This window comes from Trichomonas vaginalis, chromosome VI (assembly GCF_026262505.1).
Source record: "Trichomonas vaginalis G3 chromosome VI, whole genome shotgun sequence".
In the NCBI taxonomy this organism is placed as follows: Eukaryota; Parabasalia; order Trichomonadida; family Trichomonadidae; genus Trichomonas; species Trichomonas vaginalis.
Window position 1 is genome coordinate 15,463,507 of NC_067208.1, and position 26,433 is coordinate 15,489,939.

Below are 26,433 nucleotides of genomic sequence, written 5' to 3' on the forward strand. Positions count from 1 at the left end.
GCACTTTTAAACATCTCTCTTCTCTGTTGTTTCAGTGTGTCGTCTCTTCTTCTTGTTTCACCAACGTTTGCATTTGTTATGTCAAACATTTCTCTTCTTACTTCATGAGGTACTGAACGTCTATGATATAAGTCAATAGCAACGTCATTTAAAGGAAAAGTTCTTGCATGGACTTCGTCCTCGCCGCGTTGCGGCTTTATGAACTCATGAATTCTATCATAACTTATTGCACCATTATAGTCATTGAGGATGTCAGCGAGTGCTTTTTTGTTTGTCGCGTAATGTTTTGCAACATCTATGTTAGCTTCTGTAAGAAGTTGTTTTATTTCCGAGTGTTCTAACTTAGACAACTTCCGATACATCTTTAGTAGGAAATAAAAAAATATTTTTTGAAAAAATTAGATTAGATTTTTTTAAGTTATTTTTCAAAATAATTTAATATTTTTATTTTAATGAAACACATGCAAGATTGCAAGTTCTTTTCATACAATGCTCTCGCTACTGTCATCAAGAATGAGTTCAATGGTGCTTCAAACGTTAATGTTATCTTTAACAAGAAGTTTGTGAAAGAATCTAAGTTTGGTCAGTATGTCAGACCATTAGCTATTGTCATTGACCGCAAACGTTATACTTCACAAGAGTTAGCAGTAGTTTTGAAACAAAAGGTTTCTTCGTGAATGTCAAAGATACTCATTATACTGTCATAAAGAACTCTAACATTGACTTCTTCAGTATTGCTATGAATCTTTCCGAACAGAAAGAATATAAGAAGGGTGAAACAAATGTGAAATATTATCCTTCATCTCTGAAGACAATAACGAACAAAGATGTTATACAGAAATTCTTACCAAAGGTTGAAGAAGCTTCAATTGACATTGACGAAGGAAGTGAAATGGTTGAAGAAATTGACCCTGACGTTATTTGAACAAAAATATATTTTTGGTTAGTCTTCATATCGATATTTTACAACAATTCCCCAATGTATAAACTTTTCATACGCTTTTTCATAAGCTTTATATACCTTCAGAAATTTTGCATAATCTTTAGAAGCATTTAGATATTGTTTAAATGCTTTATATACCTTCAGAAATTTTGCATAATCTTTTACATGTTGTTCGTTCTCTTCTTCTGTCATGAGTTCCGAATATTCTAAATTCATGTTCTTTCATATGAGATAAAATTTTATAAAAAAATAAAATTAGCTTAGATTTTTTTATTCTTCCTCTTTGAAGTTATCGAAATATTCTGTTATTTTTTCCTTCAGTAATGGTAAGTCTTCTTTGAAGGTAAGAATTGTACAACCTTTAATATCATAGTGTGTTTGAGGAAGAGTACTTTTGACAATTTCCTTTATTTGCTCATTCGGTGTCATTGAAATCGGTAAGTTTTCACGATAGAACCAGTTTCTGTCAGATTTATATATTTTAGCGAGGTCATAAAAGCTCTTGTTGTTTCTTCTCACTAAATGCAACATAACCATATCTCTATCTTCTTCTTTCTCCATCTCTTCAGCGTAAATCATATACTTATAGCTTTTTTCCTTTCCTTTTGGTACTGAACGTGGTATTCTTTTCTGTATGCTTTTGTCTTTGGATTCAATGACTTCATCTTTTGCTTGAAGTTTCTTTTCCATCTCTCCACGTTCTGCTTTATATAGTTCATCTAACATCATGAAAATATAACAAGCATAACGAGGTGAAGCCCACATTGCTACAGCGTTTACTAAAAGTCTATGAACATAATAACCTTTCAAACCAGGTGCCAAATTCTTGCGATTTTCGTACGGAATCTCTTCTCTCGGTTTTCCGAGGGAAGCAATCATATGAGGAAATTCTTCTAAAAGTTCTTTTGTCTGTTGGTTTTCAAACCAATGATATGCTTGCTTTGTAGAACGAAGAGCATTCATTATACTTTGCATTTGGTACATGTCATCTTTGACTGAACGAATGAGACGTAACTGTTTGTTATACTGTATGTATTCGTATTCTTCATTTATAGCTTCATGGACTATAACTGTTGTTGTGTTCTCTGATGTTGTCATTACTGTCTTTACATACAAAATAAAAAAATAAATAAAAATAAAATTAGCGTTATTTTCTGACTTTCACAAAAGACCAAAAATAAACGCTTTACATGTATTTTTCAGCAACTTCGTCAAATAATTTTATAGCTTTATCTATCTCATCTACTTCAAACGTTTCTTTACCTTTCATGGGAGCACCATACATTTTCTCAAACTTTTCAAGTAGTTCTGTTTCTGCAGCTCTCATATCATTAACGAACACAACCTTGACTCTATTGACTGTACTGTCATATCTTTGAGTTATATTATATGTTCTTCCTATCTTATATCTCTTTGTATTGAAGTCCTTCGGTTTCTGAACGATGTAAAGTAAGCCTTCACTGCAACGTTCCGTATCGAATGAACCATAAGTTATGAAGTTATATCCAACAACTGGGTCTAACCATAACAAAACTATTGGTATAAGACTTTTGTCTATAAGATATGCTCTTGTTCCATGAAATGCTACTGATATCATAAGCTCAGGATTTCTTGTCAAAATTTTCTGAGTTGAAGCATTTCTAACCCAGTCGTTTGTTTTCTTTCCAGATGGTGTTATAATGTCTGACAAAGAATATTTGTTGTATTTCTTTGAGTATCTTACGTTTAAATCACCTATTCTAACCACTTTGGTGTCATTGTCTATCTTTCTAACTGTTTCAAACTCAATGTTTGACATTACTGTCTTTACATACAAATAAAAATTTTTCTTAGAAAAAATAATGTTTATGTTAGCATGTTAGATCTAACACGTTTTCTAACCACTTTTCTAACATCGAAGAAAACTATTTACAAGCGTTTTACATGGTATATGTTGCGATGGTTCATGACTTTAAACAGTTTTGTAGCTTCTATTTCTTCACGAAGGATATCAAAAATTTTAACTATGCCGAAGGTTTCTTTATATTTCTTCTTGACATCAGATAATAGGAAATCGTCAGCAGTTGGATAGTTTTTGTTCAGAAATGCTAACATGTCCATTTTATCTTCTGCTGGTTTCTCTACTTCTTTCTTTAAGTCAGCATAGTCGTTTCTCATACGTTCTATCTCTTTGACGGAGTAGTTATATTTCCTCATTGCTGCTTTACATTTTGAACATTGCGGATTCATTTTTGCGTTATACATTGAAATTTGACCTGCTAGAACAACTAAGGCGTCAATGGTTTTCTTTAACTCAAAAGTTGTTGGTTTTATTTGTCCATTCCATATTTTACATCTTTTATCTTTATCTCTTATCTGCCATACACATTCAGCAACTAATGAAACAAAGTTGTCGTATGTCTTAAACTCCCCAGATTTATATATGTCAGAGATGTTCTTATATACCATGTCGCAATCTTTGTCCATAACTTTATGGTTGCAATGATATCCTAGAAACTCATAGTTTACTTTACGTATGAACTTCTTTATTTCTACTGAGTCAGTTGGTTTCACTTCTATTTCATCGAATTCATGAATAGTGAGCTTTTGTTGTTGGATTTCAGGCAATTTGGGTAAATGGTCAATAATATCCTGCATGTCATAAAGATACTGTTCATTTGTTTCATCTTTCGCACTACAGTCTAAATTACTTGTTAAAAGTTCTTGCTTAATTCTTTGTATTTCTGTCTCAAAAGTATATGAAGAATGAATGAAGCTTTTCATCTCTACTAACATAGATGTTGGATTCATAACTAAAGAGTTTGGTGAAGTTGTTGTTTGAAGTGTTGTAGAACCTATTGTTGAAATCATATCTTTACATACAAGATAAAAATTTTTCTTAGAAAAAAATTAGCGTTATTTTTCTTTCATAAGGAAATGTCAAAAATTCATGATTTTCGAGAGTTTTAGACCATGTTAGAAAAGTGGTTAGAAAACGTGTTAGATCTAACATTCTAACATAAATAAAGTTTATGTTAAAATAAATGGTACCATTAATGATATCATGACTGTTCTCGTTCATGTCTGATTTACATCTAATGAAAAAGTTTAGAAGAATTTTCTTATTCTTTCTGGCTTATTTTTGTCTTTCCAGTACTCCCGCTCTAATGGTCCCAGATGTGTTGGCTTTGACTCTCTCAAGTTCTTAGATGGTATAACATCTTCAACGCCTCCTTCATATCTTACTTTATAAGTGTCATCGTTTATGTTATAGTTAAGTATTTCAATAACCACTCCTCGCTTTGCTTCGTCAATGGTTTCAGCAAGTTTGCCATTACTACTTTCGACTAATTTATGACGAGGATAAAACGCAATAGAGTCGTCAGCAGCTTTTATAAGATATCCATTACCTTGCGTAGAGTCTACGATATAATAATTTCGACTTAACCTTAAACGTTTCTTTGTCAACGGTTTGTCGTCAAGAACTACACGAACTTTTGTACCAGGAATGAGGGTAAATTGTGTTGAATTTCTGATATTTTGTGTTTGGCTTCGTTTCTTTTGTATATACTTTTCTTCTTGTTGTTGTGTCATTGAATTTGGTGTATGTCCTGTTGTAGAATTTGTTGAGGAATTATATACTTCGAGAAAATGTTTCATTGTTTCTTCGGTAAAGTCTCGCTCTTGATTTAAATCTCTGAGCGTTCTTATGAAGCGATTAATGATACCTAAAATATTATGGTTATGGTCTTCAGTAGTGTAGTGAGTTATGTTATGCTTAATGAGAAATTCTGTGATTTCGTTGCTGAGGTATGCACTGTCTTGGTCTGATGTTAAAGTACTTGGGTTATGTTCTGCTACAAACTTTTGTAAAACTCTTAACACTTCACGAGTTCCTTTATTTCTCATTATATACGCAAAAGCTTTGCGAGTGTTAACATTTATGAAGATGAGGAATGGTTTATGTCCTCCTTTTCTGCTTTGAATGAGAGTGTCAAATTGGTATGCGTCGGAGTGTTGGAGTAAATTGGTAAAAAGTAGTCGTAAGGGTTTATTTTTGTTTGATGTACAACATTTTTGTCAAAGAACTTTTTCACTTCAGCTCTGTTAGTAAATCCCCAACTCTTTGCAGCTTCATTGAACTTCTTAAATGACCTCCATGGATGTTGTTCGAATACTTCTTTCAAGCTCATTTATGTAAAAATAAAGATTTTATTCTAGGCTCAAGCGCGTTCATTGAACGCGGTACCATGCGAATATAGTCACAAATGGTGGCATGTAATCCTTACCCGAGCCTGTTGGATTTGTTGTGAAAGTGTGTGAATGATTTCCTGCGGTTCCACAGAAAATACCTGCGCTTGAATCTACTGGGTCACTTGAAATATCATATCTATGCATTCCCTGTCTATCCGAACCTGCTGCAAGATTTGTATAACCTCTTTTTGTTATTGAATGTGAATGACTACCTGTTGTGTTTGTAGTTCCTGTATGAGTGTGCGGTGGAAGGTTTGCTTCTTTAATTTTCTTCGAACCACCTGTTTGCTTTGAAGAGTTCGCACAATAGAGGAATTTATCTACAATCTGTTCCCACGTACCAAAACCTAAAACACTTGCCGGATTTGTTGAGTTCATTGACGTATAAATAGAGCCTATAGGATATATGGTTTCAAGAATCTGGGCCTTCATTGTTAGAAGTTCATGTTTAACGTTTATAGTTTTATTGCCTTCTACAATATTTATATTGTTTGTTATTAAACCATTAGGAAAAGTAGGAGGATAAATTCTTTGTTCTTGTACAGTTGCACCGTCTCTTCCTGTTTTTGTTACTATTTCGATGCATGCCTTAATTTCTTTAATCTTGATTGTTTGAAATTCTTCATGCACGTGCTCTTTATCGGCTTTTCCATTAAGCGCAGCATTTACTTCCGACTTCTTTGCATAATTTTCATCTACATAAGTTTTGTCGGCTTTCTTATCTAACATTGCTGGTAGTTCATTGTTCTTCAAAGTTTCTGGCATGACCTTCAATATTCCTGCAACTGTTATCTAAATTGTTTAGTGTATCTTTTACGCTTGTACTTGGATTCTCTAAAGGTGCACTTGAACCAAGGGTATAGTTCAATATTATGTCGTCTGCTCTAACAGTAGTGAAGGATTTATGTGTATGGTTCTTGTCGGCTTTACTGTCTAATGTAGCCTGAAGTTCATTTATATCGGAGATGTTGTGTTTATGAGATTTCAAAACTTTGTTCGTTGCTTCAAGTTCAACTTTGTCAGCTTTACTTTTAATAGCATCTTCAAACGTTATTTTTGACTTAACTCTCAAAGTAAATCTTGGTTCAACTAATACACCGTTAACATTGAAAGTAGAGGCATAAATTTCACCGGTATAACCAAATGCTTCTGGTGCTTTAGCTACATATACTGTACAGTACAGCTTATGTCATAACCTTTAGCACGAATGTATTTATATCTTCTTTCATTAACATTTTTCTTCGCTTCATCACTTCGTGTTAAATATCCATGGTAGTTCGTTATAATCTGTTCGTCTGAAGTTATATAATGAACGTGGTTCTTGACTTTATCACTCAGAGCTAAAAGCTCATTTTTGTTTGCTTTTTCGGCTAATTTCTCATTAACATCATTCACTTCTAATTCATCTCTTCCGCCAGAACTCTTATTTCATTAATCTTTTTCATTAATTCGGTAATTACGTCATAAGACTATATTCTGTTTTCGGTTTTGTAAATAATGAGTCAAAATTTCTTTTCATCATTACATCGCTGACATTAATGATATCACCAATTCCTTTTTCATTTATTCTCTTCATTAATTCTGCAATAATGACAAATATATAATCTGTTAATTTATTCTCTTCATCGAGGGTTATAGAATGTTTTGAAATTGAATCATTAACTCCTCTAAATAAATCAATAACTTCAGGATACACGTTTTTAATGTCTCGAATAACCCGACCAGTATCCTGTTGTTCATGTTCTTCGTTCCGTCGTTACGTGGTTTTATATCTCTAACCATCATCAACGCAGTCATAACCGGAGGGTTTGTTGCTATCTGTTCGAAAATCCGTCCGTTATGTACGGTATATCTAAATAATTTCTTTGTGTTTGTTAAAACATTTGAAACAAGTCTTTTAAAACCATCTACAAAATTTCCTGTTTCACCTAATGTTCTTGCAGCATTTACAAGCTCACCCATTCCCGCTTTTGACCCCAAAAACGTCCATATTGCATTTATTTCACTCTGTATAGTTGTCCATTCAGCGAAACTAACACCCGCATTCGCTAAGCTGAAAATGAAATTCAGTGGATCGAACTTAATTCCACCTTCTTTTTCAATTTCAACGAACTCACTAACATGAGATTTTAAATATTCTTTCGTTAAAATTGTTTTCCCCGATGTTATGTCATTAACGAAACTATCACCGTCAAAAGTTAACGAATTCAATTTCGTCGTTGATGCTTTTATTTCATACACCGCTTTATCGATAGTTTTTGGCTCACCTTCTTTAGAAGCATATGAAACATTAATGAATGAATTATATGTATTCATGAATGAATTAAAATCAATGATTTTCATTAATGACGCCTTTAATGATTCATTTACTGTCGAATCCCTTAAAGTAATTAATGAACTGTCATTTATGAAAGGTACACTGCAAACCGTCGAGTTTGGATCAAATGCTATAGTTGGTGCAGGAATATTAATGATATAAGTCATTAAATCATTAAGTGACGTAAATAATGTTGTCGTTTTTGATTTAATTTCTTTAGCATCTGTTATATATGGTAATTTTATTTCTGTAGTTTCTGAATTAAAGATATTCGCTAAAATGTTTTGTAAACTGTTTTGAACAGCTGTGTAAACCGTTGAATCCGGAACTCTTACGATTTCACCATCCTTAATAAAAGGCATTGTACATGGCGTAGTGCTTGGGTCAATCTTTCGGGATTATAATTCAACATATATTCTAACGCTTCATGAACAGACTTATATACTGTTGTGTCGTTCTTCATGACAATTTCACCATTTACAATGAATGGCATAGTGCATGGAGTTAAAATGGGGTCAAACTTTTCATAGTCCTTCCATGTTATGTATTTCTCGGTATTTCCATCACTGATAACAATATATTTGTCAGTAAGTGTGAGAGAGTATTGACCAAAATATAAACGTTTAGCTCTGTCAGCTTCATACGCATATGCAGCTATACTCATATTTTAATGAGAATAAAATGTTGTTCTATTTGCAAAGTACAGACCCAAACGAATACGGGACAGTAAAACTACAAACAAACTTAGGTCTACAGAATGAGCCACTTGCATTCAGAATGGTTGACTTTAATACTATTGCTTCATTCGTTATAACTGACGAAACAGATTTCATGGAGCTTGAAATAGATGGAAAGAAGCACGAAATAAGATTTCACAATAATGTAGAATATAAGATGGAAACATTAGCTGGAGTGTTAAATGCTCTCATAAATACTACAATAAACAAGGATAACGGAGAAAACTTAATGAATGTTAAACTTATTGCAGGAGTTTTGAAGTTCAGTTATGCGAAAGAGTTTAAGATACCAAGAATGAGTCATAGAGTACAACTTCTTTTGGGAGCATACCATATGACATTTCCTTTGAAAAGTGTTGACAAAACGATTGAGATGAAATCTGTTCCATACGTATGTTATGGCAATTGTTTGTACATTGAGTCAAAAATAGCTAATGTCACAGGTATTTCAGGAGTTAATAGTAAAGGTTCAGTAGAATATAAATCCTTCTGTTATGAAGTAAATTCAATGTTCATTCCAAACGTTCCTGTCATAGCAACTCATTTAGGTAAATGGGTTCGCATTAGTCCACATAATTTGAAAGATATGCAATTCAGACTTGTTGGCTTTCAAAGAGAGCCTGTAGAACTGAAGGCACCAGTGCGAATGACTGTTGAAGTTGACTTTTTAGAAAATATTAAATGCAACAGCTTACAAGAGAACTCAGAGCTAAAAATATAAAGTATGAATGTTATGTATTAGGTCATGAACTTTGGTTGTTGCTGTTTGATGAAACAAATGAGTTAGTTATGTCAGTCAAGAGAACAGAAAAATATTGTGTTAGTGAAAACTGCACCAAGTCAATAAGATTAGGTTTGCATTATGAAGATGAGTTCGATACTGTTGAAGAAGTTTTGGATCGATATTACAAATTGCTTTAATTTACTAAAACATATTTCAAACAAAGCTTATAGTAAGTAGATAGTTTTGTATACTCGTTCGAATATTTATACTTAAACTCAACTCCTGGAGTACCTGGTGTTTCAATGATGCGGATGTTACCTATTTTCATGAATATTGGAGTTTGACCACAGCATTCGATTTCAGGGTCGAGATAGTCAATGACACATTGCTTTCCTGTTATTCGTGATATAATATTTTCAAGGTCCTCCTTTGTTAGAATTATTTGGTTCTTGCTTATAAGATTTGTCAAAAGCTTCTTATCGTCTTTGAGTAAAATTGTTTGGTATAACTGAAGAAGGTAATGGTCTACGTTATCTGAAGGATTTGTTTGAACATTTGTGTAAGGGTTGTCGTTGGCTTCTCTTGAAAGAATTTGGTCCAGTGGTGGATACTCTAACTTAACATCTGATGTAGCGTTAGCGTTTGAAGCTGTGTTTAAATTCACAGCGCCATGCGCCAAGACCGAAGGTCCCGACTTAAGTTCTGGTTCTTTTTCTTTCAAACACTCTGAACTATAGTTTAGAGATGTGAAAACTTAAATTTTATAATCCCTGGGATGCACTTTCTTCGATTTTTTTTAAATTTTTGGGATAAATTTTGACATCTTTTTTTTTGCTGGCGACCCCCCGTTTAGGGCATCAAAAAAACATGTTGTTTCGTTTCAAGATCGGGATATGTTGTGAACCCGACTTCTTTCATTAATGAAGTGATTTCTTAAGTTGAATAAAAACAAATTTGATTGAAATTCATACAAAATTTCTTTTTATCATTATTATTTAAGATGCTTTTTTATGTTGAATTGTTAATTTTTTTATTTCCACCTGGGATATTTTGAATTGGGCTAGCCCAATCCCACCTCTCAATTTTCTCTCAATTGGGCAATGGGGATCCCATATAAAATGTATTGTAACAAAATTTTACATGCATAATATAGTACAATTAAACAACATTCTAAAAATATTAAATTCACATCATTTACTTGAAGATTTTATATTTTCAACAAAAATTAATACAATAATTACATTAAATTGAGGAGATTTATAATATTTATTATAAATTAAAATATTATTACTCATTAATTTGTTGAAATATTGCATTTTAGTGGTAAAAATTAAAATTTAAGTTTACATGGAGAAAAAAAATTTTAAATTCCAAAAAAAATTCAATTGGGATAACGATAGGGACAAAAATTTAGAATCCCCATATGCTTGGGATAAAATCACATGACTACTATAGTTCTTTATGACAATATTGTTTGTCGTTCGTGAGTCAACATTTGATGTTGGTTCAATTGGAACATTAACGGCACCAGCTAAGATGGATTTGCTTCTCATTTCATATAGAATAAAAACCTTTTATATGTATGAAATGAACAATATACTCGACAAGGGTTTGAATGTAAAGCTAACGAATGAAAATATTGTTGAATTCACTGAGACAGGTGCTGTGTATAAAGATGTAGAACTACTGAACAAAAGAGCTAAGGGAAGAAGCAGGAACATGAACAAAGGGTGGAAGCCTATAAAAATTTATGTCAATGATGGCTCGGGAGGTTCAAACATAAAGTATGCAGAAAGTTATAGAGTTTATGCTCTCAAAGGTGAAAAGCCTTCATTTAAGAACAGCTATTCTAACGCATATCCTCAAAGCTAACGGATGGGGAAGTGGATGATATGAATGACAGCAAAAATATTAACAGAAATGGCGACAGAGATGCATGGAATTTGTTTACCATCAGTCAATTGAAGGTTAAACTTTAAAATAATGTTGGTCGTTCCCATGGAATATTTTTGACTTTAATGGTATTAGTCATGATATGAATCTCAAGGTATGAACGAGGAGAGATGAGAGACTTATATGCTTCCCAAATTTCTTCAAAAGGTAATGTTATACCTGACTGTTTCCAAATGAGTTCAATGTCATAGCGTGAGAAACCTTGAAAGATAACGAAGTCAGTTATGAGACGTTTTATGTTTAAAGCTAAAAACCTCCATGTTTGCATAAGTATTGCTACAGTTAAATGGTAATGTCTGACTTTAGTTATGATGTTAGCTAATGGTGAGTCAGGCTTTGACACTAAACCTTTTCCGGCGAAGTCGTCACAAACGAGCAGAGTGTTTGAAGGATACTTTTTGAAGGGGTATTTTAAAAGTTTTGATAGAATGTAGTTTGTCAGTCGTTTCATATCGTAAACTCCTGAGTACTGACGTAAGTGGTGTTTGTCAATAATTCTTTCCATCTCTTCTGAAGTCTTTTGCATTCCTGACTGTTATGAACTCTACAATAGCATAATATTTTCTCTTACGTCGAATGTAACGTTGAAGAAATTCAATGAGTTCGCTATCTGGAACTTTAACGACAGATGCTTGAACTTTACTCATGAATGTTTTCGCTGTTGAATCCATAGAGTCTGAAGTTGCTGATATAATGATTTGGTCATAGTAAGAGTCGTTTCCTAAACGCTCTGTTATGAGTATATGACGAATGAGGTTAAATGTCTTACCTGAACCCATCTTTCCACAATAGAAATACACACCATTTGAACAGAATTCATAATCTTTGCTGAAAGGAAGAATAAGAGAAGAGTTAAGTTTGTCTGTAGTTTCATTCATGTCTTCATCTACGTCATGTATTAAATGCTTCATTTTATCTCCATTAAAAATGCAAGTCAGAAATATTCAGAACATAGCACCGAGTCTAACTGACAAGAGTATAAAGATATACTATGAACACGTTATGATGAAACCAACCAAAATTCAAGAAAGTCAGTATACTTATGAATATCCAAGACACTGGGTAGAGTATGTAGGAGGTGAGAAAGCTATTGAAATAAGACAAGTTAGAAGTATTCCAGCAGGAAGGACAATATTATTGAAGAACTTTAATGTTTTGAGATATAATGATGAAACAAAGAAGCAAGATAGTTTCCCTGTTGCTGTGTATGTGAACTTAGATACAGGAGATGACATGAAAGTTTTTAACACAAAGCTTCAAATGGTATTGAAAGAACAACTTATAGCAGAAGGACACCCATTACCTTCAGAAGTTACCATAGCATATAATTTTGAAACAAACTCAATAGATTTTAAAGTCGTCTCTGCAAAGAAGTCAGGATTTACATTTAATGAAGCAGATGTATATTCGAATGAAAACTTCAAAGCTATTGCATGGTTAGATAATGACGATTGCTTTAAGAAAATATTTAAATTCAGTGACTCAAAGATGTCAATAGATGACCTTCGTGGAATGTTACCATCGACGTTTACAGTTGAAGGCTCAGCAGGATTGCTTACAAGATTGTCAATTGGTGGCGTTTGGTCTCGTGAGAACATTGTTATAAAATCCAGTATAAGTGAATTTGCTGAAGAATCTATATTATGTCTTTCAAACTACATGTATTCGCCACCGAAGCATTATAGTATAACAAACTTTGTCAGTAAGTTTAACATAAGACTTGTCGAACCTTCTTCAATGAAAGATGTTGTGCTACCTAAAGATGGAAAGGATGGACTCATTATTGAGATGATTTTAATTGCATATTAAATGAGCTTGTTCTTAAAGGTCGTTCATGATGAAATAACTGTTGTAGAAGATGTTAGCAATTGTTCAGACATTTTGAAGCGAATAGATGAGATAAGAAAGAAGTTAGATAGACCGCAAAGCGGTGAGGGTGAAGCCCGTGAGAATGTTTATGTTTCATTGACTTTCTCCAGTAACGAGAACTTTTATGAGATAATATTGAAGAGAGATGATTTTAATATGGGGTAAATGGTAGCTTGGGCAGCTTTAGGCGCAATGGGAACAAAAGCATTAGCATTTGGAGCAAAAGCACTTGGAGCTTATGACGCAGTAAATAAAATGAGTGGAGGAAGGGTTTCAAAGACATTAGATGCAAATAAAGGAAAGATTGGAGGCTGGGTTGCAAAGAAGTTAAGATTAAATAAAATAGGGCTCATAAATAAAGCATCCAATTTGGTTGCGACTGAGTCAGAAAATGCTTTAGGAAAGGACGATGAGTTTGCAAAACACGCAAAAGACTTTAATGACCAGATGAAAGGTGAAACAATGCATTTAAATAGAGTCGATGGAACTAAAGAAAATGTTTCTTCTCCACCAGCGGTTTATCCATACGGACCTTATGGAATGTATGGAAACCCTTATGAACGACCATTTGACCCATTGACTGGTGGAAGTAATTGTATCATTATGGACGAAGAAGAAAGACAGTCAAGTTGGAGACAGACGTGAAGAAAGCAACTAAAAAGAAACCAAGGAAGAGAGTTATAAAGCAATGAATTCAACAGGGTAGAAATGAGGTTAGAAATCGGGTTAGAAATCGGGTTAGATCTCACCACTTCACCTAAATTTATTTTTTGTGCTATGTTTTCATACGTGTGAGGGTGGTGATATCATTTATTTTTTATTTTATTTTTTAAAATTATTTTTATTTTATTTGGATGTAATGACAGAACAAAAGCAACTCATACAAATCAAAACATATAACAAACATACATTTAAACATTTATTCTTCCTTCCTGAGCATAACATGTTCTTTCAAATACATCCGAGACCAGTTGACTTTTCATTGACTGTTTATAAAGATAGAAATAGTTATATCATTAAACCATACGATGACGAAGGTAAGTTATGTAAATTGTACGTTAAGAAGTTAGAGAAAGTTTATGGCTTCAAGTATGACTACAATAGGGTTAACACTGATGATGAAGATATTGAGGAAAATTTATGAGAACATTAGTGAAGTTGTTAGTGAGAACGATAGTGAGGTGAAATTGTTGGCGGCTTTGTAAATATTTAAGGTTAAGTTAGTTTTTGCGTTCATGTTGTAAAATATACGTTAACGGTTTTGTAAAGTGTCAAATTCACAAGTATTGGGTAAGGTGGAACGCAGTGCCACCATACCCAAGACTTGTATACTAACTAAGAAGTACACAGTTCCACAAGGGGTTGGTATGTTCGGATACCAACCTGAACCAGAAGAACTTCCAATGAGGTTGCAAGAACTTCAAGATGCTATAAACAAACTTCCATTGAGACATCTAATTGACGTCAAATTGTATTGGAGAGCATCTGAGTTAGGTCAGAAGGTTTTATATGAAACAGGTTGCTTCGACGATGTTTATGAGATAACAGGAGAAGTTTCTCAGAAGATAAGAGACTCACTTGAATTTCCACAAACTGGACCAATTGGTTGCGACAAGTTCGACTCAGATGAAAAGATATACTATGTCGACCTTAACGCTGCATACATGAGGTTTGTCCAATATATTCCGACTGGAATTCCAAACGAAGATGGTGAGTTCCCGGGAAGGAACTATACAGTTGGAAAAGTCATACAACAACTGTATGATATTAGGAAAGCTTCAAACCCCAAACTTGCAATGACACTCAAATTGCTTATGAATTCGACATGGGGATATTCCATTAAGAAACCTCAAGAGATGAAGAGTAAACATTATGAGAAGGTCGACAACTTTGTTGAAAGGTTTTCTCCTTTTGTTTTGAAGTACGAATTCACTCAAGGTCAAAGTGGCTTAGTAACCACATTAAAACCTATTGTCGAACATTGGTCTTACCCTCAGTTCGCAAAGGCAGTACTTGACAACTACAACAAATTCTTCTCCGAAGTCAAATCCAAAGTGAAGGTTTACTATGAGAACATTGACGCACTCATGACGAACGAAGAAGGATACAACAAACTCATTGAAATGGGAATGGTCGGTGAAAAGATGGGCTGTTTTAAGCTAGATAAGGTATTTTCCGAAGTTCATGTCCTCTCCAAGCGTAAGTACTGGGGTGTTAAAGAAGATGGTGAAATAGTTAAACATTGCATGAAGTAAAAACGTTTTTAAAAAAGTGACATTCTTTTTATTTTATTTGAAATGTACGCTGAGTTTGTTGGAGAAGACCGTTGGGAAACTTGTTTGTTAGATGAGAAATATGAAATTCACTGTTGTGAGTCATTTGAAGTCAGAAACAAAAAGACAAAAAGAGTTTTAAGCGAATGGGAGCGAAATGACGGATATGCTATTATGAAGATGGGTGGAAAACACTATCTTAAACATGTTGTCATTGCAACTCATTTTATACTGAATCCTAACAATTTACCTTTTGTAGACCATATAAACCATATAAGAAACGACAATAGACTTGAAAACTTACGTTGGGTCACTCGTTCTGAAAACAATAAGAACAAAGGCAAATTTGGAGATATTGTATTCGAATTTGTCGACGAACTAGAAGATGAAACAATTGAAATTACAGACTATGGCAAGCATACGTTTGAGTTTTACTACTATAGCGAAGAACAAGACTCTTTCTACTTTTATACCGGCGTAAAATATAGGAAATTACAAGTATATTTTACTAAGGCGGGCTATGCTTATGTAAACACTAGAGATACAGATGGAAAATACGTTCAAATACTTCTTAACAAATTCAAGAAGCTATATGGCATACCATTTTAAAACAATATATTTTTACATATATTAAATGCTTCAGGTTGAAAAACAAAGAACAAAAATAGCAGATACAAAACCGTTAGACTATATCTTTACAAATGCTGGTAGGACTATTTCAGATGAAGAAATTTCATCCCGAACATACAGGTTTGACTATCCAATTTGTTGGCTTCAAAGTCCTTCAGATGCAAAGGCAATAGGATTTAGAAGAGTTTTGTTTTCAAATAGAACTAACGCATTTATGTTCGCAGTATATTTTCATGGGCAGTATAAAGGTCCTGATGGTCTAATAGACAAATTTGACGAAATGAGAATCTTTACAGTTCGTTCAGACGAAAGTCTTGAGAAAACTCTAGATGACTTTCAAACTCAAATGAACAAATATTATTGGGAATTTCAAGAAAAATACGACTTTTTACTAAATGGAACATACTATCTGAAACTAGAATATGACAAGATGAACTCCACCGTTTCATTTCAAAAGATTGAAATTAACCCTCCAAGAGATACAGAGTTTTTATTTTGGGAAGTAGACAAACGTTCTTGGGCACAATTTCTTCGGTTACTAAACCAGAACGAACCATTACCACCAGATGGTCCATTTAAATTTATACTTCCACCAGCAGATTTGATGGTTTATAGAAACGTGTTTGACCCTCAAAATGTTATGTGTCATGCAAGTTTCAGTTCAAGCAACAATAGTTTTCTATGTATTGGTAAGGACTTTTATGACTTTGCTTCTAAATTCTACGAACCACCTAGTAACAGTTTCTCTGACTTTCAAGTTTGGTTCACAACAAATGGTGTGCAACATATTATTCCATTGTACTATGACTTTTATCTCGAATTGTCTTTCATATATAACTACGGAAAAGTGCTGAAAAAGTATTGAATGTGAAGATATTAGAAAATAACATTTTTTCGAACATCGTAGAAAACTCATGAAAACAATTTATTTTTGACACTTTCACAAAAAACATAAAAAGTGAGTTAAAATGAGATGTTTACTGAACTGGTTGGATGTCGCCTTCTGAGGTTATGTAGAACGGCTGACCCGAGAAGTGGAACAGTGCTCTGAGAATTTGGTTCATTCTTGGGAAAGGGTTCTCTCTGTTTGGAAGTAGTATCCAAGGACGCTTGGCAAAGAACTTTATAATGGCTTCCTTCTTTGCTTGCTTTATGTCGTCGAAAGGAGTGCCTTCTGGTACCTCAATTGGAATTCCAGTCGAAGTCTCGAGATTCAAGGCAGCCCTTCCCGTTATCCAACCGTTAACAAGCTTGCCTTTTACATTCTGCCTGAGGAAGTCTTTAACAAGCTCGTTAATTTCAATTAGGTAAATTGCCTCGTCGGTAGGTTCGACCTCGACCATTGCTACTGTCAGAAAAAGTACTGCTACTGTCAGAAAAAGTACTGCTACTGTCAGAAAAAGTACTGCTACTGTCAGTAAAAGTACTGCTAGTAGCAGAGATTTTTATCGTTGTGGTCCGACGGTTAGGACACAAACGAATGTCCGACGTCCCACCAACCGAGTCCATTCCCAAACCAGAGGAACCTAAAGAACCACAACAGTCTCCTCAGCAACCTCAGTTCCAGCAAGTACCTCCGAATTACTACCAATTTCCACCTCAAGGTTACTACCCACCACAAGGCTTCCCGAACTACCCTCCTCAGCCTATGCCTTACTTCCCCAACCCTTGGTTGTTCCAGCAAGCTCCACCCCAGCAATTCCAATTCCAATCTCAATCGAAGAGAGACCAAGACTTCGAAGAAGGTCTGAACCGCTTACGCAAAGAGTATGCTACAGCTCCAATTGAGAGAAAGTTGTTCCCGGACCAAAAAATATAATTTAGGTGAAGAGGTGAGATTTCACCTCTTTTTTCACCCTCTTGAATTTTCATGAATTTTATATATTAATGTTTTCGTTAAGCCACTTTGTGCCGTCAGTCAGTCAGTCAGTCAGTTTAGGAAAGACTTTAGAAAGTTGTTGGAAAATAAGTCCTGGGAAGAGTATTATAAGGCATTTTGTGAAGAATATAGCAACCGCCGGAATTCGGACTGTTGCTTTTTATACAAAATTCATGCAGGAAATTCTTGAGTTTTGGTTGAAAGAATACGGTGGAGCCAAAAGTGGCTCGACCTCAAAACAAGCATTTTATGAGCTTACTAAGGGCGTTATAAATGAATTCAAAGGTATTTACATACATCCTGACCTCGTTCATTTTGTTGCTGAATTCAGCAAAAATAATGTTTAGGGTAGATGGTTAGATCTAACCTCATTTCTACCCTCATTTCTACCCTCTTGAATTTTCATGAATTTCCTTAAGATAGAAAAAATAAAGTTAGTTTTATTTTTATTTATTTTTTTATTTTGTATAAAAGAACAGAAATGTCAACAATCGGCACAACAACAATTCAAACAACAGCACCAAACTCGTTAGTCATGAATCCAACATCTATGTTAGTAGAAATGAAAAGCTTCATTCCTTCTTCATTTACTTTCGAAACAGAAATACAAAGAATAAAGCAGGAACTTTAACAAGTAATTTAGACTGTAGTGCGAAAGATGAAACAAATGAACAGTATCTTTATGAAATGGAGGACCTCATCGACCATTTACCTAAACTACCTGAAATTCAGCAGCAAAAACTAACTATTCCTGAATTCGACGAAATTGAAGTCAAAGCAACTGACTCAGTAGAAATAAAGAAGTTCATACGAAAGGTAAATTATGAGTTTCTAGGATATCATTGCAACCATAAAGTTATGGACAAAGATTGCGACATGGTATATAAGAACATCTCTGACATATATAAATCGGGGGTTTAAGACATACGACAACTTTGTTTCATTAGCTGCAAAATGTGTATGGCAGATAAGAGATAAAGATAGAAGAGGTAAGGTATGGAATGAACAGATAAAACCAACTGCTTCAGATTTAAAGAAAACCATTGACGCCTTGGTTGTTTTAGCAGGTAAGGTTTCAGAATATAACGCAAAAATGAATCCGCAATGTTCTAAATGTAAAGCAGCAATTAGGAAATATAACTATTCAGTAAAAGAGATAGAAAGAATGAGAAACGACTATGCAGATTTAAAGAGGGAGGCAGAGAAGCCGGTAGAAAATAAAATGAACATGTTAGAATTTCTGAACAAAAACTATCCAACTGCTGACGATTTCCTATTATCTGATGTCAAGAAGAAGTATAAAGAAACTTTCGGCATTGTTAAAATTTTTGATGTACTAAAAGAAGAAATTGAAGCTACGAAATTGTTTAGGATTTCAAATATACATCGTACAATTCATGTAAAACGCTTGTGAAAAAAAGAGGTGAAAAATTAGGTGAAAAAAGAGGTGAAATCTCACCTCTTCACCTAAAATATATTTTTATTGAATTCAGCAACAAAATTCTGAGTAAAATAATTTTTAGGGCATGTGTCAAACCGTTGAGTTTTCACAAAATTTAAAAAATAACGTTTACCATGTGAAACGTTTATAAAATAACTGGGGTAGAAAAGAGGTTAGATATCGGGTTAGATCTAACCATCTACCCTAAAATATATTTTTATTGAATTCAGCACAAAAATAATGAATTTCATTAGTTAGAAAAATAAAGTTAGTTTTATTTTTATTTATTTTTTTATCCGGAATATAAAGACAGTAATGTCAACATCAGAGAACACAACAACAGTTATAGTCTATGAAGCTATAAATGAAGAATACGAGTACATACAGTATAACAAACAGTTACGTCTCATTCGTTCAGTCAAAGATGACATGTTCCAAATGCAAAGTATAATGAATGCTCTTCGTTCTACAAAGCAAGCATATCATTGGTTTGAAAACCAACAGACAAAAGAACTTTTAGAAGAATTTCCTCATATGATTGCTTCCCTCGGAAAACCGAGAGAAGAGATTCCGTACGAAAATCGCAAGAATTTGGCACCTGGTTTGAAAGGTTATTATGTTCATAGACTTTTAGTAAACGCTGTAGCAATGTGGACTTCACCTCGTTATGCTTGTTATATTTTCATGATGTTAGATGAACTATATAAAGCAGAACGTGGAGAGATGGAAAACAAGCTTGAAGCAAAAGACAAAAGCATTCAGAAAAGAATACCACGTTCGGTACCAAAAGGAAAGGAAAAGAACTATAAGTATATGATTTATACTGAAGAGATGGAAAATGAAGAAGATAAAGATATGGTTATGTTGCATTTAGTCAGAAGAAACAACAAAAGCTTTTACGACCTTGCTAAGATTTACAAATCTGACAGAAATTGGTTCTATCGCGAAAACTTACCGATTTCAATGACACCGAATGAAGATGTGAAACAAATAGTTCAAGATACGTTACCTCAAACACACTATGATATTAAAGGTTGTACAATTCTTACCTTCAAAGAAGATTTGCCATTGTTAAAGGAAAAAATAACAGAGTATTTTGACAACTTCAAACAAGTAGGGTAGATGCACTCTTTATTTTTCAAGCTTGACCATTTACAATTTGAACTTTGTTCGCATAGATATGAATTCTGAAAGAAGTATGAGGGTCTTGTATGACTTTATACTTCTCCCAGAGTTCATGTCTGTCAAACTTACCTGCCATGGACTCTTTCATAAGTTCCATGAAATCGTCTTCGGACAATCCGGGGAAAAGTATAATGTCAGTAAGTATTCTTTTAACATCCTTACTTAAACTCTTTGCTGTCTGTACACAAATGACAACTGAGATGTTAAAGTGTCTGAGCTTCTTAAGAATTCGACACATATCTTGTTCTCTATTCTTTAACAAAGGATGAGAGGCGAAATCATCTAAGATAAGAAGACACCTATGAGGGTAAGTCTTCCAATCGTAAGATTGCAATTTCTTCGAAATGTATTCTATCTCTTTCTGTTTGTTTCTGAAGTGTTTCTTCTCTAATATTCTCTGCATTTCCTCATTAGGTTCTTTAAACTTTGAATTTATATACTCATTTATAGCATTATACTTCAAAACTCTTCTTTGGTACTTCTTTATCCAATCTAACAACTCAGTATCCTTTATACATACTAACTTAGACTTCTTTATAATATCTTTGAACGAATTGACGGTTTGGTCAAATTGACCAGAAGTCGAACAAATAACAACTAACTCATAGAATGGGTTCTTCTCATCTAGTTCTTGTTGTTGTGCAGCCATTTTAAGATAAGTGAAAGTCTTACCCGACCCAGTGGTGGCAATTAGACCTGTTATACCATTCTGAGCAAATAAGAACTTGTCATGTATAGGTTTTATCTGAGCATTTTCTAACTTCCTCTTGTTCTTATTTAAAACATTCTCAAATTTCTTGTCAATGTCAGCAAACTTTTTTTCTAACATATTTTTAGAAAAATTAAAATTTTTATCTTTTAGAAAATGTCTAGCGATTTCGCTATCTATATTCGAGACAAGCTTTTTGACAGCAAAACATCTGTCGACCATAAAATCTTACATAGTGTAAACAAGAAATGTGAATTTGTTCTAAAGTTCTGTTTCTGGGAATATGACAAGAACCATAAAACATTACAAAGAGCAGTCTTAAAATTTGTCAATGATAGACTTGTTGACAGAGATGACGCCGATTGGAAAGATGAAGTCCAACAAAAGTTCTTAGAATGCAAAGAAGACACATGCGGTGTTCTTGAAGATGAAATAGAAAACAGAATAGATGAGCTATTAAAGGACAAAGAACTTTTACATAGATATGGTTCTGAGAAATTTGACATATCTCCACCAGAGAAGAAGAAGAAAGAAAAGAAAGAGAAAAAAGAAGAAGAGAAGAAAGAACCTGAACCAGTTCCAGAAAAAAAGAAATTTGACATGTAAAAATAAAATTTTATTTTTAGAACATTTCTGGGTCAATGTCAATGTTCTCTTCCTCTTTAGGAGTAAACACTGGCTTAGACTCTAAAATCTTTTTACCCAATTTACCTTGAACTTCTACAACTTTAGACTCATAATATTCATAGTCGTCTGTCTTCTTTGGTTCATAAGGTATAACAAGTTTGTATGCTTTGCCTTCTTTAAGGTTTGAGAACCTTCTGTCAAAACTTTCTTTGACTGTTAACAAACCTTCTATGTCTAAGTCTTCAAATTTCGCACCATTTTTAGTCACAATAGCAAACTTAACTGGTTCGATGTTCCAAACTTTGCTGAATGAAGACTTTTCAAAATGGTAGAAGTAAACATTCAAATATGTGAATGGGTCTAGTTCTTCTTTAAGTCCTGACATGTACTTATTTACTGAGATGAATTTTGCCATCTTTTTCTATCGGATAAAAAAATATTTTTTTTAAAATTTACTCAGAAAAAATTTTCTTTGTATATACACCATTCTGAACATCTAAAAGACTTTTGACATTTGCCAAGAATGTACGTTTAGAAGCTGCCATATAACCATATTCTTGACAATATTGTTTATATTCATCATATAAAGACTTTTCATCTAATGACACAAAGTCAGTTTCATCTATGAACAGTTCATATACACTCTTGTTTGCTTCTAACAATGTTTGTCTCTCTTCGGTATGTGGAATTTGTCTTGGATTGAACTTAGAAATATCTAATGTCATGAAATATGAAAACAAATGGTTGTAAAAGTCAGATGTCAAAGTTTCTGCTAAGTCGTCAAAATATTCTGTATCTTGCATATGAGCTTCTGACGTTCTGACAACTACATATCTTCTGTCAGAACTTTCGAACTTCATCGGAACAGCATTGTTTGAAACCATAATGAAGTTTGCAACATTTTCACAAACTCTTTGGTCTTTATACTTTCTTTCAACAACTCCAACTTTATCTGTTATAAGACTCTTCAAAGCATCTGAGTTCAAAACTTTTGTTGTATCTATACTTTGAAGTTCATTGCAAACTATAAGTTTCATATTCTCTATTGAGGAGTTAAACTTGCCACAGATGTTTTCTAAGTTTGTCATATTCGGATTCGAATAACCTTCTAACAGTTTGCATAAGATATCTGTAAAGAATATGTTCTTACCTGTTCCTTGTTTTCCAATTATAATGAGAGCAGTTTCATTTTTAGCACTTGGATGTTGTAAGATGTTTGCAAACCAACATAAGATATACTCATAAACCTTTTCGTTTCCATTGCATATAATTTCTTTGACATGGTCTAACCAAGCTTCTATAATATTTTCTTTCCATTCTACTTGTTCGTATTTATATCCAGTGAAGATAGAATAGAAGTTTGGAGAAGGTGTATAGAACTTTATACCACGAACTGAAAAATCTTCAAGTTTTGACAATAAGATATCCCAAGCATCTAACATCTTCATGCCAACTTGTACGACTTTTATTTTCTTAAGTTTCTGTCTACATTCTTGTTCAGACACTATTGCTGCTCTTGGTTTGTTAAAGACAACATCCCATTCTTTCATGACATAACATTCTGGGGCAGAGTCAACATAAATGACTAAACGTTTCAAATTCTCGACTGCTTTGTTATAGTCTCGAAATGGACACATATTTCTGAATGCTTGGAAGTCATAAAAATCTGAAACATTTATTCTGTACATTTTTATAAAAATAAAAATAATATTTTTTTATTCTTGACTTTGTTGTTCCATTTGTTGCATTTGTTGTTCTTGAGCTATTTGTTGTTGAAGTTGTTCTTGTAATACAATACTTTCACCAGTTGCATCTTCCAATTCGAAACTTTCTGCCGTCATTGACAAATGCATAGGACATAAAAGTTTTACAGGAACAAAGTTTGCGTCAACTAATGTCAACGTTATACTTGCCAAAGTGTTTGAGTTCACTAAGGTTGAAAATTCTGCATTCGAATGAACAATAGGCAAACCAGCAGAGAAAGTATTGTTTATACGCATAAGTATCTTTTGGTCATAATAGTTTCTGTCGACATTCGAATAACACTTTGAACCTAAGTTTGAAACAATATATAAGATTGGTGTGCTTAATGTCAATGGAATAGACATTCCTTGTATGACACCTTTTCCTGTTATAGGAAACTGTTGGTAGTAAAAACCAGATATAAGTTTTGTATTATAGCTCATATCGTTTATAGTAAACTCAGTCGGACATCCAAACATAATGAAACCTGCTCTAGTTGCAGCACATGTTACACCCGTACTTAAAGTATTAAATAAGTCAACAAAACCCGTTGGTGGTATATCTGAGTAAGTATCTTCAAAGGAGTATTTTTTACCATTCACAACAATAAAGTCTTCTGGTGTCAAAAGAGCAAAACAGGCTTTAGTCGTCATTGTGTTTAAGGTTAGTTTACAATATCGTCCTTGAGGACTTTGTAAGTTTGTTGTTATAGAATTATATGACTCAGGGTTTTTAGTCGTAATAGTATAAACCATTATGTCTTCTGCCATTTACTTAGCAAATAAATTTTAATGAAATGTTGTGGTCGTCAAATATTTTTATAACGTCTGGGAAACTATATTTTAAGTTCAACGTTTCACCTCCTTTCATAACGTATATCTTGTCAATGACATTATATGAAACACCACAGCAAGCAATGTCGGGTTCTATTTCTTTGATGTTTATATCGTCTGCCTCTGTCAAAAGTTTCAATAGTTCTTTCAAAACTTCATGAGGTGCAATGACATATGAGTTCACGTTTACAGGGTTGTGTTCGACCAAGTTTAACATTATACTTAAAGCTTGACAAATCTTCTCCTGAGTTTGAAGTTTGTCTTTCAGTTGTTGGTAGTCGTTTCGAATATCTGCAACAGAACTTAAGTCTCTGTTAACTTCAGGATATGTTGGTTCTTTTACAGGAACAATTGTTATACCATCTTCGTCTTCGTATGGTTTCCCCACTTCAACATCTCTGTCTTTGACATTGACAATAACACTTTGACTGTTTGTTTGAGTTGGTGAATTTAACTTCACATCTGCCACCGCCATTAAACCTTTTGAAACACTTACGCTTCTATTTTTCAGAAATGACATTTTACTTAGAATAAAAAGATGGAGGTATTCGGATATCTTATTGAATTGAAGCAGAACAAAGTTTATACTCACAAACAATACAAATACATTGACAGAATAGTTCTTTACACAAACAATGGAAAATGTTATAGAATAGCAGTCTTTGCTGAACCTAAATATTTTCATAAAGCAAAGAAAGTTGGTATAACTGAAATGGTGAAAGTTCTTGAAGCAGACAAAAATATAACTTCAAAACTTACAGATATTACTAAACGAAAGTTTATAATACAATATTATGTCAAAACTGGCGTACTGTCAATATTTGACGGAGAGAAGTCAGTTCAAGAACAACTTACTGACCTGCTGCCAAAATCTGCTCGATGGAAGCTGTCGTTATGCCAATCTGAGGAGCCCCAGCAGGTTTCATCGAACGAATCTTCAAAAGAGCATCTTCCGTGAAAAGTGCTATTGGTTTTGTAAACTTCTTTGCTCTCAATTCATCTGGACCGTCTCTGTCACCAGTATATTGTATTTGAACTGTACCAACAGTTGAAATACCACCCATAAAGTCTTCTGAGTCAGCAAATGGAATGCCAAGCCAAAAGTTTGAACGGTCTCCATTTGTATATTGAGTTTTTTGACCTCCTGTATGAGTCCATACTTTCACATATGGCATAATAGAACTTTGCATTTCAGGGTTAATGGTTGTTGTGAAGTTGTTGTTAAAGTTCATAGCATCTAATGTCAAGTTGTATGACCTCATATCCTCAACTGTAGAATATTCTTCTCTTGGATAATATTTGCCATCTATGTTTATATGATATTTAATACCAGGGTTGTAGAAACAAGAATAGTCATTTATAGTTCGTCTGAACAGTACAAACATAGTATCTGCATGTTTCATTGCAGTTGTTAAAGCAATATCTGTTCTTGCACCTGCGGCTCCTGGATTTTGGTTTCCAACTTCACCTGCAAAGTCTTTGACAGATATTTGGTGTATAGGGAACATAAGTGGAACTGCAATATATTTGGCAGCTAAAGCATTTGAAATATCTGGGTCCAACATATAGACTGCAAGTCTGCTTTCTATTCTCTTGCATTCAAACTGTTCGCATGTAAACTTAACTGGGTCCCAAGCAGTTCCAGCAGCATTGAAATAATAGTTTACTTCATTGTTGAAGTTTGAGAAACCAAAGTCTAAGTCAACTTTGTCTTTGCAAAATTCGGCGAATGACGTTTGATTTGTTCCCTTTACGTCTGTAAGAGTGAATGGGTCTTGTGTTGGTGCAATGACTAAGTTATTTTTGCTTGGAGTAAGTTCAATAGAAATTTTTCCTGCCCAGTTTGGCAAGTATCTTAAAAACCTGAAGATGAGGAAAGATGACAAAGGAACTCTAAGTTTCAGTTTTACTTTGGTTACTGCTGCTGCAGTTTGTCCAGAAAGGTTAACATAAACTCCTGGAACGTTAGGGTCAAGTCTTCTTATTTTCTCAATAGTTGCATACTGGTCTGTTTGTTCTTTAGCTTCTGGTTGTACTGAGTTTCTCAAAGCGAACCATTCATAGTTTGCCCATGTTACTGTTTGAACTAAGTCAGAGTTAGAATATATCTTATATCCCATGAAAACTTCTGGAGCATATTGGTATCCGACATAGAAAATTCCATTGCAACCTTTCTTGTCAGACAACTTGGCAGAAGGTTTTATTTCAATGTCTTGTTCCACGTATAAGAATGAGTTGTCAATAGAAATAATATGAAACCTGTCGCAAGCAATATCTACTGTTGTTGAAGAACCTTCTCCAAACTCACCTACGTTTCCATAAGAAACAGCAGTTGTA

At 33.8% G+C, this 26,433-nt stretch overlaps 19 protein-coding genes and 5 pseudogenes across 24 annotated transcripts, besides 2 other annotated features; 12 read left to right on the plus strand and 12 right to left on the minus strand.

Annotated features, from left to right (window-relative positions):
* Window positions 1–14,113: part of a mobile genetic element that runs on past the window's edge.
* Window positions 1–26,433: part of a mobile genetic element that runs on past both edges of the window.
* TVAGG3_0870340 (uncharacterized protein) lies at window positions 1,214–1,669 on the minus strand (the record flags this gene model as incomplete). Its single annotated transcript, XM_001327702.2, has 1 exon — window positions 1,214–1,669. The coding sequence occupies one exon, from the start codon at window positions 1,667–1,669 to the stop codon at window positions 1,214–1,216; it is 456 nt and encodes a 151-aa protein (XP_001327737.2).
* TVAGG3_0870350 (organellar and viral DNA polymerase type B) lies at window positions 2,130–2,540 on the minus strand (the record flags this gene model as incomplete). The annotated part of the gene is made up of 1 exon (XM_051249996.1): window positions 2,130–2,540. One exon carries the CDS (start codon window positions 2,538–2,540, stop codon window positions 2,130–2,132), a length of 411 nt encoding a protein of 136 aa, XP_051085471.1.
* On the minus strand, window positions 2,852–3,609 carry TVAGG3_0870360 (annotated as a pseudogene). Its single transcript has one exon. A coding segment is annotated over exon 1 (758 nt).
* Window positions 4,495–5,115, minus strand: TVAGG3_0870370 (annotated as a pseudogene). The gene has a single exon. A coding segment is annotated over exon 1 (621 nt).
* TVAGG3_0870380 (phage tail repeat-like family) lies at window positions 5,156–5,608 on the minus strand (the record flags this gene model as incomplete). The annotated part of the gene is made up of 1 exon (XM_051249997.1): window positions 5,156–5,608. The coding sequence occupies one exon, from the start codon at window positions 5,606–5,608 to the stop codon at window positions 5,156–5,158; it is 453 nt and encodes a 150-aa protein (XP_051085472.1).
* On the minus strand, window positions 6,104–8,157 carry TVAGG3_0870390 (annotated as a pseudogene). The gene has a single exon. A coding segment is annotated over exon 1 (2,054 nt).
* TVAGG3_0870400 (uncharacterized protein) lies at window positions 8,175–8,951 on the plus strand (the record flags this gene model as incomplete). Its single annotated transcript, XM_051249998.1, has 1 exon — window positions 8,175–8,951. One exon carries the CDS (start codon window positions 8,175–8,177, stop codon window positions 8,949–8,951), a length of 777 nt encoding a protein of 258 aa, XP_051085473.1.
* On the minus strand, window positions 11,067–11,686 carry TVAGG3_0870410 (annotated as a pseudogene). The gene has a single exon. A coding segment is annotated over exon 1 (620 nt).
* On the plus strand, window positions 11,835–12,343 carry TVAGG3_0870420 (uncharacterized protein; the record flags this gene model as incomplete). Its single annotated transcript, XM_051249999.1, has 1 exon — window positions 11,835–12,343. A coding segment is annotated over one exon (509 nt), but the record flags the coding sequence as incomplete, so codon positions are not given.
* TVAGG3_0870430 (uncharacterized protein) lies at window positions 12,396–12,716 on the plus strand (the record flags this gene model as incomplete). The annotated part of the gene is made up of 1 exon (XM_051250000.1): window positions 12,396–12,716. The coding sequence occupies one exon, from the start codon at window positions 12,396–12,398 to the stop codon at window positions 12,714–12,716; it is 321 nt and encodes a 106-aa protein (XP_051085475.1).
* Window positions 12,942–13,176, plus strand: TVAGG3_0870440 (protein of unknown function, DUF4107 family; the record flags this gene model as incomplete). Its single annotated transcript, XM_051250001.1, has 1 exon — window positions 12,942–13,176. A coding segment is annotated over one exon (235 nt), but the record flags the coding sequence as incomplete, so codon positions are not given.
* TVAGG3_0870450 (uncharacterized protein) lies at window positions 14,864–15,031 on the plus strand (the record flags this gene model as incomplete). The annotated part of the gene is made up of 1 exon (XM_051250002.1): window positions 14,864–15,031. One exon carries the CDS (start codon window positions 14,864–14,866, stop codon window positions 15,029–15,031), a length of 168 nt encoding a protein of 55 aa, XP_051085477.1.
* On the plus strand, window positions 15,074–15,658 carry TVAGG3_0870460 (His-Me finger endonucleases family; the record flags this gene model as incomplete). The annotated part of the gene is made up of 1 exon (XM_051250003.1): window positions 15,074–15,658. One exon carries the CDS (start codon window positions 15,074–15,076, stop codon window positions 15,656–15,658), a length of 585 nt encoding a protein of 194 aa, XP_051085478.1.
* Window positions 15,894–16,544, plus strand: TVAGG3_0870470 (uncharacterized protein; the record flags this gene model as incomplete). Its single annotated transcript, XM_051250004.1, has 1 exon — window positions 15,894–16,544. The coding sequence occupies one exon, from the start codon at window positions 15,894–15,896 to the stop codon at window positions 16,542–16,544; it is 651 nt and encodes a 216-aa protein (XP_051085479.1).
* On the plus strand, window positions 17,160–17,473 carry TVAGG3_0870480 (uncharacterized protein; the record flags this gene model as incomplete). The annotated part of the gene is made up of 1 exon (XM_051250005.1): window positions 17,160–17,473. A coding segment is annotated over one exon (314 nt), but the record flags the coding sequence as incomplete, so codon positions are not given.
* On the plus strand, window positions 18,040–18,505 carry TVAGG3_0870490 (annotated as a pseudogene). Its single transcript has one exon. A coding segment is annotated over exon 1 (466 nt).
* TVAGG3_0870500 (organellar and viral DNA polymerase type B) lies at window positions 18,652–18,972 on the plus strand (the record flags this gene model as incomplete). The annotated part of the gene is made up of 1 exon (XM_051250006.1): window positions 18,652–18,972. One exon carries the CDS (start codon window positions 18,652–18,654, stop codon window positions 18,970–18,972), a length of 321 nt encoding a protein of 106 aa, XP_051085481.1.
* Window positions 19,315–20,121, plus strand: TVAGG3_0870510 (KilA, N-terminal/APSES-type HTH, DNA-binding family; the record flags this gene model as incomplete). Its single annotated transcript, XM_051250007.1, has 1 exon — window positions 19,315–20,121. The coding sequence occupies one exon, from the start codon at window positions 19,315–19,317 to the stop codon at window positions 20,119–20,121; it is 807 nt and encodes a 268-aa protein (XP_051085482.1).
* On the minus strand, window positions 20,138–20,587 carry TVAGG3_0870520 (protein of unknown function, DUF4106 family; the record flags this gene model as incomplete). Its single annotated transcript, XM_051250008.1, has 1 exon — window positions 20,138–20,587. One exon carries the CDS (start codon window positions 20,585–20,587, stop codon window positions 20,138–20,140), a length of 450 nt encoding a protein of 149 aa, XP_051085483.1.
* On the plus strand, window positions 21,050–21,499 carry TVAGG3_0870530 (uncharacterized protein; the record flags this gene model as incomplete). Its single annotated transcript, XM_051250009.1, has 1 exon — window positions 21,050–21,499. The coding sequence occupies one exon, from the start codon at window positions 21,050–21,052 to the stop codon at window positions 21,497–21,499; it is 450 nt and encodes a 149-aa protein (XP_051085484.1).
* TVAGG3_0870540 (protein of unknown function, DUF4108 family) lies at window positions 21,516–21,905 on the minus strand (the record flags this gene model as incomplete). Its single annotated transcript, XM_051250010.1, has 1 exon — window positions 21,516–21,905. One exon carries the CDS (start codon window positions 21,903–21,905, stop codon window positions 21,516–21,518), a length of 390 nt encoding a protein of 129 aa, XP_051085485.1.
* Window positions 21,973–23,208, minus strand: TVAGG3_0870550 (uncharacterized protein; the record flags this gene model as incomplete). The annotated part of the gene is made up of 1 exon (XM_051250011.1): window positions 21,973–23,208. The coding sequence occupies one exon, from the start codon at window positions 23,206–23,208 to the stop codon at window positions 21,973–21,975; it is 1,236 nt and encodes a 411-aa protein (XP_051085486.1).
* Window positions 23,236–24,033, minus strand: TVAGG3_0870560 (uncharacterized protein; the record flags this gene model as incomplete). The annotated part of the gene is made up of 1 exon (XM_051250012.1): window positions 23,236–24,033. The coding sequence occupies one exon, from the start codon at window positions 24,031–24,033 to the stop codon at window positions 23,236–23,238; it is 798 nt and encodes a 265-aa protein (XP_051085487.1).
* TVAGG3_0870570 (protein of unknown function, DUF4106 family) lies at window positions 24,038–24,571 on the minus strand (the record flags this gene model as incomplete). The annotated part of the gene is made up of 1 exon (XM_051250013.1): window positions 24,038–24,571. One exon carries the CDS (start codon window positions 24,569–24,571, stop codon window positions 24,038–24,040), a length of 534 nt encoding a protein of 177 aa, XP_051085488.1.